Here is a 13,112-nt window from a genome sequence, read left to right as displayed (position 1 = left end):
TAGTTTCTCTTCATCTGAGAATGTATTACTCTTTTTATTCTAGAATCTTTTTTTAACATTTTAGTACTTAACACACATAATTTTATATTCAAAACAAAACACTTCTCCCTTAGAGTATTTATCCTTCTCAGTCCCAACAAAGTAGAAAAGAAAATACCTGATTTCCATATTACTCTATTCTCTTTTCTGTGTACTCAGAGTTTAACTACATGTTTCACTAATCATGGCATCCATTCCATACCCAATATTGCATTTGCTTTTCTCTAGCATTAATTCTAACATTTTTAAGCTTGCTTCAAATTATCAGGTTGACAACAAAAACTTTTGCTTGTGTTTTACCCTCTGAAATCCTAACATAAACTTTGCTTTTACGCTTTCCCAGGAGCTTCAGATACATATTGATGTGAGAGTTCTTTTCAATCAGTACTGCCTGTGTTTCACCACTGCTCTTGTCTCTTTGGACTAGAAATACAGACTCAAACATCAATCCATGAATGCCCTTCAGAAGCTGTTATCTGTTTTCCATTTGCATGAAATATCTTTTTCCATGCCCTTACTTTCAGTCTGTATGTGTCTCTAGGTCTGAAGTGGGTCTCTTGTAGACAGTAAATATATGGGTCTTGTTTTTGTATCCATTCAGCCAATCTGTGTCTTTTGGTGGGAGCATTTAGTCCATTTACATTTAAGGTAATTATAGATATGTATGTTCCTATTCCCATTTTCTTAATTGTTTTGGGTTTGTTATTGTAGGTCTTTTCCTTCTCTTGTGTTTCTTGCCTAGAGAAGTTCCTTTAGCAGTTGTTGTAAAGCTGGTTTGGTGGTGCTGAACTCTCTCAGATTTTGTTTGTCTGTAAAGTTTTTAATTTCTCCATCAAATCAGAATGAGATCCTTGCTGGGTAGAGTAATCTTGGTTGCAGATTTTTCTCCTTCAACACTTTAAATATGTCCTGCCAGCCCCTTCTGGCTTGCAGAGTTTCTGCTGAAGGATCAGCTGTTAACCTTATGTGGATTCCCTTGTGTGTTATTTGTTGTTTTTCCCTTGCTGCTTTTAATAGGTTTTCTTTGTATTTAATTTCTGACAGTTTGATTAATATGTGTCTTGGCATGTTTCTCCTTGGATTTATCCTGTATGGGACTCTCTGTGCTTCCTGGACTTGATTAACTATTTCCTTTCCCATATTAGGGAAGTTTTCAACTATAATCTCTTCAAATATTTTCTCAGTCCCTTTCTTTTTCTCTTCTTCTTCTGGAACCCCTATAATTCGACTGTTGGTGCATTTAATCTTGTCCCAGAGGTCTCTGAGACTGTCCTCAGTTCTTTTCATTCTTTCTTCTTTATTCTTCTCTGCAGTAGTTATTTCCACTATTTTATCTTCCAGGTCACTTATCTGTTCTTCTGCCTCAGTTATTCTGCTATTGATCCCATCTAGAGTATTTTTACTTTCATTTATTGTGTTGTTCATCATTGCTTGTTTCATCTTTAGTTCTTCTAGGTCCTTGTTAAATGTTTCTTGCACTTTCTCTATTCTACTTCCAAGATTTTGGATCATCTTTACTATCATTATTCTGAATTCTTTTTCAGGTAGACTGCCTATTTCCTCTTCATTTGTTAGGTATAAAATAAATTAATACATATGTTCAAAAAAATGTGTTCACAAGTGTTCATAGCAACTATTCACAATAGTTCCATATTGGAAGCAATCCAAATGTGCATCAATTGATGAATGGATAAACAAGATCATGTATTATACAATATAGTCCTTCTCAACAATTAAAAGGAATTAATTACTGCTATTCTCAATGACATGGAAGAATCTCTTAGATGAAGCTAGGTATGAAAGTATGCATAATTTATTATTTCATTTATATGAAATTCTAGAAAAAGTAAATCTAGTCTATAGTGATAGAAAACAGTTCAGGAATTGTCTAGGATCAGGGGTGCAGGCTGGAAATTGACTTGGAAGGGACACAAGAGTCTTTTAGGATAATAGAATGTTATATATCTTGATTGTGGTAGTGGGTACATGAGTGTATACATGTGTCAAAATTCTTTGATCTGTACATTCCAAATGGTTGCATTTTGTTATATTTAAATTATACCACAATAAAGTTAATTTAGAAATTAAAAGAAAAAAACAACAAAAAAGAAGCTGTAATCTGGGCATTGCAACATAGAGAAAGTTACAAAAAATAGGTGAGCTAAGTAAGATACATATCTATACCCCTTATCCATATCTCCAGATGGAGCTCGTGAGGCAGGAGGTATATCTGATAATTACTGTATTTTGGCTTTTCATAAATAATACATTTTTAATATTTACAGAACGAATGACCAAAAGTACATTTGGAATGTACTTACAGTGTTAGTAAAAAGACAGTTAAAAAAATTTATTGAACTATAATAATTAATATAGATGGCAGGATAAGATTTAAAAAAAGAAGAAAAACAGAATAAATAGTCCTAAAATTGACCCATATATAGGTATTAGTGCATAAAAAAATGAGGCATACCAAAACAATCCAGAAATAATAGATACTTTGGTAAAAGTTCTTGGAAAATTGATTATATTTTTGAAAAAATATTATATTTCTTTTTATCAATTATAACAAAATATTCACAATGGATTAAAGGACTAAAAGTGTTATTAATCATAAAATTGTAATAAATGAGAATATAAGAAAATAATTTAAATATTGCTGTATAAAAGGACCTTCTAAGGAGAGAGGCAAAGCATAGTATCATAAAGAAAAAGGTAAAGAAAAATACAAAAATCTCATAACTTTACAAGTTTTGTAAAGAAAGAAGGGTCACACTCTAGACAAGATTTGTAATTTTGCAGAATCTAGTGGATTTTATCCATAATTTTAAATAGTATATAAAACCAAAAAAGGCAGGCAAGTCAAAAGAAAAATACCATTAGTCAAAGGCTGTGAGTAAACAAGGCTCACACAAAGAAATACAGGTGGCGAATAATCATATGGAAATGTGTTCAATCTTCATAATAAGCCAGTGAAATATAAATCAAAATAATGACATGCTACTTTTTCCTCATCAAATTAGTCAACACTTTTAAAAAATGATTTCATTTGATAGGATCTAGGGAAGCTGGCATGCTCATACTCTCATTAAATAAGTGTGGTTCCTCAACACTTATTTGGAACACTTTGTAGCTACTGAAAAGTTTGAGTCATGACTCCATGTATTATAATGAAATGGTCCCTAAGATACACTAGGTGAAACCAAAAGTCACTGAATAAGGAGTATGATGAGTTCAACTTTATGTTAAAATAAAAATATTATGAAAAACCATCTAGAAGCATATAGGTAGCATTAAACAATTGTTCTCATAATATTGGGTGTGTGGGTATGAATATATACAAATTCATATAAGAAAGAAAATATTTCTTTATTTATATATTTAATTCAGAAGACAAATACCACATTTGCACTACCAAGAGACAGGGTTTTAGAGGTTATCACAGGCAACACATGCAACAGTGCAGACAAGATACATGCCTCCTGCATCTTCTACCAGGGAATTTATTAATTACAACATCTCCTTCTCCACATCAAGTGTGGCTTTCACTATCTAGAATCAAATCCACAAAATGTCAATAAATTATTAGGCTTTCAAAAATGTGTCAAAATATGTGCTAGTTGATTTACCTTCATTATATAATTTAATTCTCACAACAACATAAGAGGTAGTTCCTATGATTTCCCTCATTGAATAGATAAAACATGATTTCAGATTGCAAGTAATTTGTCCTAGAGCACACAGAAGGTAACTACGAAAATTGCAGTTCAATTCTGTTTCTCCCTCCAAAAACATCATTTACTGAGTATCAACCACATTTAATGTGTATCATCACACAATGATCCTGCAGTATAAGAACTGTATTTTACTGATAAAGGAAAGAGACACGAAGGATTTAAATAAAATATCTATAGTCTCACAATGCCAAAGGCTGTCTTTCATGCCTGTGCTTCCTTCCTTTACGATGTCATTGTCAGCCAGGAAGGACCTGGAAGAACTTCCCATTATCCAGGAAGGCACATGAGATTCTCATCCACTATGAATGGTCTTAAACTTCAGGTAACCAAAACTTCTCTGCAGATGACACATTCCACATAAAATAGCATGTGTCAATCACATCATGTCTTATGCCTGAAGATCAGAAGACAGATTCTGAGAGCATTGCTGGTGTCAAGGTTCTCTACATGTAACCATCTCTTGGTACATCCATCCAGTACTTAATTTTCTCCTTGCTGTGTATGGATCCATTTAATCTCCTCATCCTTACACATCCACAGACACCTGTGTGTCCTAAGATCAGAGAGGGGGAGGCAGATGGCAAATCATAAGCCTTCTGAGCTCTTTGGACAATGGTCACTTCCAGGATTTAGTTGATTGAGGACTCCATATTGCAGAAGTTTACAATACCAATAGACGGGGCAGGGGGAAGTGAAAGAACTATGATTTTTAGTTTTGTTTGGAGCCAGCAAAGATTCCAAAAAAGAAATTCCAAAGGAAAGGTGAGAGGCACTTAAATAATCAGTAAGTGCTGAAATAATGATTCAGAGACCTACAGCAAATAACTTGTTTCCCACAGGATACATCCAAGAGCATATCTGGCCCATTTCACAACGTTTTGGACAGGACCAAATATCAAGGAACTTTTGGTGTGGACCAAATGTCTTATGGATTTTTTGATAGGACCACATATCTGCTAACTGTTTTGTATTTCTTTTAAATTACTTTAAATTTAGTAAAAGTTATAAAACTTACATTAATCTTGATCTTACATCTTGAGCTAGTCCATTCTGCACTGCATGAACATTGATACTTATCAATGAAATCTATGCATCTGAAACACAGAATTATGTTTTTAAATAAGTAAGGCAATGAAAGGATAATTTCAAGAGAGTTCACTGTTTAATGTTTTTTTCTTTTCCAGGTCAGGAAAAAAAACCACATTCCCATGAGCAATAGAAGGCAGAGTCTATTTCTACTTTCTTATCCTTCAAGGTGACTGGACTGAAAGAACAAATCAATTCTCATTTTTGCCATCTTCCCCATGGTAATGGAAAGGAAGAAAAAAAAAACAGCTTGAAAAGATAAAAAAGTATGTCTAGGGCTTATGTAGGAAACTGAAATCAGCTGGGGCCAAATGGCACTGTAGTGAACTACCCATCTTCATCCTCTCTCTCTGGCTTACAAAGTCTGTGGCAAGACTAGGAAAGAAAAATGGTGCTGAGGAAGGCAGCTGTGTGCCTCTTCGAGTCATCCCTCCTTGTCACCTGCATCTTCTAGAAATATCCCCACTCTAGATTTGCATAAACTAATATTCTATCCATGAGCAGAATAGTTATTATACAACTCTATAAAGAGATTCACGAAATGTCTTATCTGCAAATAGGGATGAAAGAACTGGTCTATTTAGGAACATTTTAAATACTAAGTTTGTGGTATTATCCCTCCACAGAACAAATAATAGAATCTCTCATCATCCTACCTGTTACTACTATTACTGTGAGCATTACTTTTAAGATTATTAAAGTCCAATTAATTCACATTTATTGAAAATTACTTTATGCTAATGAGCAGAAATAAAAGAAGGGCAGAGATAATGTATCAGTGCATTTCATTAAGTTAAACGGGCAGCCTCTGTCATCTTAACTGTACTTAGCTCTTGTTTTATGAAAAAGCATAATTAAAATTACCTTTATCAACTTTTCCTTGAGATTCAGTTTTAAATATCATGAGTTAAATTTGCCTTCTTAGATTTAATAATAGAAGAATAAAAATAGCTACCTGCCATGTAGAGGAGGATGTGAGAGGCAGTCATTTGCCTTTGCTTCACAGTGTGCTCCGAAAAACCCACTCTTGCAGTCACAGGTGTAATGATTTATGCCATCAATACAAGTTCCGTCACGGAGACAGGGCTTTGATAGACATTCGTCTATATTTACTTCACAATCGATGCCTACATTAGAAGAGACAAGACAAATAAACAGGCTATTTAAATGCAAAACTCAAAAGTTTGTTCATTATAGAAAATGTCACCAAGAAATCAGGACTCCCTCCATTAAAGATAATTTGACATCTTATAGTGAAAGAGAACATTTTTTCAAGGTTAAACATGTTTAGGTCTCTGAACTCTCAGACTAACTTAAAGTGAATGAGGAAAACAAAGCACAAGCTTAATCTACTTAAAAGATTTGTTTTTAGAGTGAGGAGTTGTTTATTAAAAAATATAGGTGAAGTAATGAATTTCATCAAGTTGTCACTGTGAATACTAATTTATACTTTTTTTGGTAATGATCCTTGATAGTCAAACATTTATTATCTACAGGTGTTAAAAGTTTGAAATTTCTATATTTGGTCTTAGTGGGTCAATGATGAATAATGAAATAAGTCAATAATGAACTAAGATTTCTAAATGTAATCTAACTTTGGCTAAATACCTAGTGTTTTTGAAGACCAAAAAAAAAATAAAGTTTCAAATAAATAGTTTCAAATAAATAGTTTGAAAGACTATCTCAGTATTTGTTTGGATATCAGGTAAAAGTTTGGGGACAGAGCGATTGGCAGATATGCAACCGTTTCACAAGGTGGCATCATAACTTTATTTATTTATATACCATATCAGAACTTCTATTTAAGTGACTGCTATTTAGAGTGGTCACACCAGGAGAGTCTGTGATTTATCGCAAAAGAAACTTCTAATGCAAAAAAAATATTTTTGGAAATTCTCTTTAGAGATAATCAGTTTTCAAGTCAAAATTCTATTTTTAATGGTTACATCTTATTTTTTTTTACTGTAATTCTCACTACCTATATAGAACTTTGGATATTAATGATACCATAAAATTAATATATGTGAGTTAGTCAAATCTGCATCCATATTTAAAAAGACCATCAAGATTTAGGTTCAGGGTGTGGAATAAACAGACATAACAGACTATATTAGGTTGCAGTAATAATAATAAAAAGGGACCTTCTTCTCTATGTCTCAGTGGCCCATGTCACAGGCTTATTTCTCACTAGTATTCCATGGCAAAGGTGAGCTACAGATCCAGTTTATATTATCTTCACACTGGGACCCAGGTTAATGCAGCATCCTCTATCTGGGTGATTGTCATCATTGTTGAAGAAGGAAAAGGGCACTTGGCATTGTTGAAGAAGGAAAAATGTACATACACTGCTTCTTAAATCTTCTACATATATTAATTTGCCAATCCAAGTCACGTGACCAAGCCCAACATAAATGAGATGGGAATTAATGGTCCTCCCTCAAGAAATGGCAGCTATTTGTGACTATATTAATATTTAGTGCAGACACGATCATTGAAACTTCTCATTGTAAATGAGAATCATTTATTAGTATATCATAAGTTTATTGGAATAATAATGTAAAACCATGTACTTAAACAACTAGCCCAGGGCCTTGTACACATTTAACATTTTATTATTATCATTTTCTTGAAACAAATTTTATCAATACCACTATGTTATATTAAATAAGTGATACAGGTGTTTCCAGAGACATATTATTCCAATTAAGAAGATAAGTGAAAAGTTTTTCTGTAGGACTATGTACAAATGCTGGCAAAATCAGTGATGGAAATTTCAGTTAAGAAGAGGTGGTCTACTAAACACAAAAGTGGGGTTGAGATGCAGAGTTATAAAGAGAATTGTTCAGGGTGCATCCAGTGCTATTTGGAGACAGGAGACACATCTCCATGGAGGGCAAACATGTGTCAGTATAGCTGGAGAACACATCAGCAACATTACCTAAGGAACTTTCTCACCTGATGCTTTATTCATTAATTAAGCTCTGGTGATACTTTGACCCCCCAAGTACCCTCCAGAGAGGAAAAGAATGTAATGACTGATTGACCTGAACATTTTGGTCCCTGTAAACACTTATTTATTTATTTATTTATTTTTTCATTTTTAACACCATAGTCCTTGAGCACCATACAAGTCAGGTCCCCTTTTAACTTTTTAACTTCATCTTATTCTACCCTCACTCTTGGCTACTCTGCTGTCTTTGTGCTGACCTCAAATACTTTGTTCCTCTTTTCTAGAATTCTCTTTCCTAGATATTTACAAGAGTCACTCCTTTATTTCTTCAGGTCTTTATTCCAATGTTGTTTTCTCAAGGAGGCCTATTTGACCACACTATTTAAAATTGCATCCCCTTCCTCACCCATAATCACCATTATCCTGTTTTATGTTTATTTTATCACCATAGCAAACAATCTCCTTCTGGCATTCTATGAGATTTACTCATTTTTCTTTTCTTTTTGTCTTTCTTCCCCATTATAAACTTAGCTCCATTAGGGCATGGTTTTTGTGTCTAGTTCAATATGGAATTCAGTGAAATCTTTTTAAGTAAATACGTCATTGTTGTGAGTGTGTGTGTGTTTATATTTTGTTTTTCATGTCAATTTTGTTTGTTTGTGGGAATTCCCTGGCAGTCCAGTGGTTGGGACTCTGCACTTTCACTGTCAAAAGTGAAGGTTCAATCCCTGGTCGGGGAACTAAGATCCTGCAAGCTGCACAAATGGCCAAAAAAAATTGTTTTTTCATTTGCTTATTTTCCTCAGAAGTCTCTGCCCCTTCCCAAGCAAGAACAAAGCAATTCTTGAAATCTCAGTCCTTGCAATGGTGAGACTCAGAATCTGGAATGAGGTGATTCCTCCTAGGTGTGTGTCTGAAAGGCTTGTCTTGCCTGTGTAGTCAAGGGGAATTATTTAATGAAATTTCTATTTTTTTCTATCTTCAAACAGAGACGCTTCCGTGATAACTTAAAAAGACATGAAGGTGTGGAGAGTGTTGAACTTAAGTTCAAAATGAGCTCCCTGTACATAATTACCAACTGTGAGAATGAAGGAAAGACTGCTGCTTGCAACAACACAAATGGACCTTGAGAGCAGTGAGCTGAGTCAGACTGAGAAGACAAATCCTGCATGATGTCGTTTGTATGTGGGACCCAAAACAAACAAACAAACAATTCATAGAAAAAGAGAAGAAAATGGTTGCCTGAACCAGAACCAGGGAGGTACGGGCAATAAGGAGAGGTTGGTCAAAGGGTACATATTTTCAGCTGTAAGTTAAATAAGGCCTGAGGATCTAATGTATAACATGGTAGCTAAGTTGATAGTACTGTTCTGTATAATTGAAATTTGTCAAGAGAATAGGACCTAAATGTCCTCACATATACACAAAGGAAAGATAAAAATTCTGAGGTGTTGTATGGGTTAATTAACTATGTGGGAGCGGCCCTTTCACAATGTATATGTATATAAAATCATCACCTTGTGCACTTTAAAAGCTTATAAGTTTCTTTGTCAACTATGCCTTAATAGATCTGGAAAAAAATAGAAATTTTATATCAACACCATAAATGGAAAACCATTATCTTGTTCCAAAAGTAAAAAGGTAACCCAAAATTAAATGCAATAAAAACAATTACCAAGACATCAAAACTTCAAATTTCTCATCTGTAAACTGTGGATCAAAATATCTATGTTATAGAACAGTTTACAGATATATGGGAAGTATATATACATTTCTAGGGGCACATAGAAGATAATAAATTATATTTATAATACATTATTGTTATAATGACACATTCATTTATCTTCTTCATGGGATTAAAATACAAATGCTTTGACATTGTGTCCACGAATCCAAGCAAATCTAAAATAAATGATAATTAGTATTTATTAGACATTCCCAAAGGCTTGTTCAAAATTTGTCTCAGTTCTTTGCCTGATTTGCCTTATATTATGTCACTTACTTCCTGCTGCTCATTAATTTATCTAACACATACTTATTGAGCATCTATTTTGTGCCAGCCATAGTTCTGGACTCCTTCCATAGTTCTCTTTGACTTGGTGTGTATCATCACAGCCTACCTCCATCATAGTGTAACAGATATTTCCCAATAACTTAACAATGAGCATTGTGGACTTTGTTTGTCAAGAGAAGAAACAGTACAAGAAAGTTTTGCTTTTTGTTGTCTGACCTATTGTTCTTTCCTGCTATCCAGTTTCTTGCCTTGTGGCTATAGTAATTTATATTTGGGATGATTTTTAATTGGTTATTCTAAAATCAGAGTTCTTAATTTCATTCATAACATAGGCAACTCCTTTTCTAAGCAGAGTAGATGGTTACCTGTGTAATTTGGGGGACTTTCCATGCCCCTGCCTGGGTCAAAACCCTCTTGACCAGATTACCTCAATGCCTGTCTCTGTATTAGAGATTTTCACATCAGAAATAAAAAATCCTTTGCAGAAATAAGCCATTAAAGTATATAAATTGAGAAGTATGTTCAGTAAGATATTTACATGCACCAACACCATTATGACAAATAATATATGTAAATAAATACATCTTTATCTCTCTGTATGTATCATCTATCTGTCTAACTAACTCTTCTCCAACCTCTGGTCCTTCCCTTACTTTCTCTCCAAGCCTTCTTCACCCAACTTCTCCCCACTGATTAGTCTTATATGTTGGAAAATTTCCCAAAATGACTTTTCTGATTCCTAACCCTTTTCATTTCGCATGTGTTATCCTAACAAAGTACTTTATGGACCCTTTACTGCATACTGAAATAAATGTTGTCTTCTTAGCCTCTGGGTCAACCTTGCCTTTCTTACCATTCCTCTGATGTTGTCAACTACTCTAGTCCCCTAGTTTACAAACCTGATTGAATAATAGAATCACCTGTGGAGTCTTTAAAATTATAACTTCCCAATTCTGAATCTCTGGGAAGTAGGCCTGACAAACTTCACTAAGAAAACATTTCCAGCTGGTTCTAAAGCACAGGTAGATGTGAAGACCACTGCTTTCATAAAACTAGATTAGAATTAAACATTATGTTTTCTTATATCCATGTTTACTCCTGATAATTCTGCCTGGATTGTTATGTCTCCATTTCTGCCTATTTGGTAATTGCAATCATTGCTGCTTTTGTTGTGGTCATCCATTTACAATGCTTGGTGTCGGTTTATTTATCTCTTGTAAAAATAAAATACAGTGTGTGTGTGTGTGTGTGTGTGAAAAAAAAAGACATATCAGTGGTCACTTGGGGATGTGGAGGGGTGGAATGTGGGGAAAAAAAGGTGCTTTATAAATGAGGCATAAAAACACTTGCAAGTGGTGTATATGTTCCTTTTCTTCATTGTTTTGGCAGTTCCATGGGTATATGCATATTTCAGAACTTAAATTGTGCTCTTTAATTATGTGCAGTTTACTGTGTGTCCATTATATTTAACAGAGCCATTAAAAATAGGCTAAGAACAGACGCTTGTCTCAACAAATAAATGTAGCAAAGAACAGAAAAGTCAAGTACAGTATGATCTCTGTCAGTTGAATTTTCCTATAGTTTACTTCCTTCAAAAAATATATCCCAGTTCTTAAAAGAGATGGGACTCAATAAAAGGTAAAAAAAAAAAAAAAAAAAAAACGGCAAAGCCATCAGCAGGGTGAGCTCCAGCTAATTTTCAATTGTGAGACACTAGGTGCACGGTGCAGACATGCTAGGATGTTTGTTCTTCCTGCCCCATATTTTATAGAGGATATTAAACACCCCCATTAAATGCCTGCAAGTGATGGCCAGAGTGCAGTTTGGAGAATTATGGCTGTGATCTTTAATACGGTTGTGCCTTTGTAAAGAGTCTCACTCAGAATTTCCAGGGTAATTTTGGAGTCAACGTTTTTTTTGTTTTTTGGATGATATATATGTCTAACTCACCTCAAGAATATATCCACATACTTGAAGTTAGGGACCAGCTGGTGTAAATTTGTGTGGTTATCTCCTGACCTAACCTTTTAGCTTCTTTTTGTTTCTTGATTGCAGTTAAACTTCATCTTGCCTCAGGGCGTTTGTATTTGCTGTTCCCATGTTTTGCAAATATTATTTGCAGAAAAAATTTCCATAAATGATTCCTTTCTACTCTTTGGCACTCATCTCTTAAATATATTTTTTCCTTGATTGCCCTATTAGCCTAACTTAGTCCCAATTTATCAGATTACCTTCTTTCACAGAATAATAATAAAAACAAATATTAAATAAATAACAAATAAAGCCTGTTTTTAATTCCAGTCCTACAAAAATTCTAACTTAATAAATTTCCACTGATATCTCCTAATAAAAATAGCTAACATTTAACAATTTATAGTTAAACTATATTTGCTTGAATTATTGCCTTATCTTTCATAGCTGATTATTAGTTATTTGATGACAGAGCTTATACCTATTTATTTTTACTTTATACAAAATGCCAAATAAAAATCTTTTCATGTTGTCAATGATCAAATAACCTGCCTACTTCCTGTTGAATACATCCAAATAGTGGTAACATTTTAAAAATGATTATAACTTACATAAGATAATATTTACAAATGACCTAGTAAAATTAATACAAGCACATAATAATCACATAATGAACTTAGGAATCAATGAGTTTGAAAATTCAAATTTCCACTTGTAACCATTTTGAATTACAAAATTAAATAATGGAATAAGAGCCTCTTTAAACCAAGATGAGAATTTTATAACAATATATTTTATTATTATCGATACTTAAAAGAATTTGACTATTATATACAATGCTTCCATTTTGGTCCTCTGGTACATGACATTCTTTAAGGAATAATCTAAGGAAACATATGATCTTGTTCTTTAAAGGTAGTTCCATAAAAAATTATAAGGTGTTCAAAAAAACAAGAGAAACAAACTATCATCAATAGAATGAGACCTAAACATTATGCAGAAGTTGAAACTATCAGAGAGGGAATTTAACGTATGACTAATATGTAAAAATAGTGAAACAGTTGGACATATGAATAGGAAAAGAGAGAAGAAAATTATTTTTACAATATTTAAATGGAAATACTAGATGATACAAAGATAAAATCATGTGAAATAAAGTTTGAATTTATATTCCAAATGCCATAAAACAAGTATAATTAGATTACATATTGATCTCAAGAGGCATCCCCAATGTTATTAAGTGTTGAATTGGCAGTCAATAAGTATACGATCTATCAAGTACTGGATTAAATAAGCACGGATTAAGCATTTAATT

At 33.5% G+C, this 13,112-nt stretch overlaps 1 protein-coding gene across 2 annotated transcripts in view; it reads right to left on the bottom strand.

The window, feature by feature from the left end:
• The window catches only part of EYS (eyes shut homolog), a 1,673,869-nt gene that overhangs the window by 1,079,920 nt on the left and 580,837 nt on the right, over window positions 1–13,112 (bottom strand). For both annotated transcript variants that reach the window (XM_049695235.1, XM_004282511.3), the window contains exons 18-19: window positions 5,818–5,989; window positions 4,792–4,870 (exon numbers count right to left, since the gene is read on the bottom strand). In XM_049695235.1, the coding sequence (XP_049551192.1) occupies window positions 4,792–4,870; window positions 5,818–5,989 (251 nt within the window). The remainder of the gene's footprint in view (window positions 1–4,791; window positions 4,871–5,817; window positions 5,990–13,112) is intronic.

Source organism: Orcinus orca, chromosome 12 (assembly GCF_937001465.1).
Source record: "Orcinus orca chromosome 12, mOrcOrc1.1, whole genome shotgun sequence".
Classification (NCBI taxonomy): Eukaryota; Metazoa; Chordata; class Mammalia; order Artiodactyla; family Delphinidae; genus Orcinus; species Orcinus orca.
Note: the sequence above shows the minus strand (reverse complement) of the source record. Positions and strands in the feature narration are given on the sequence as shown.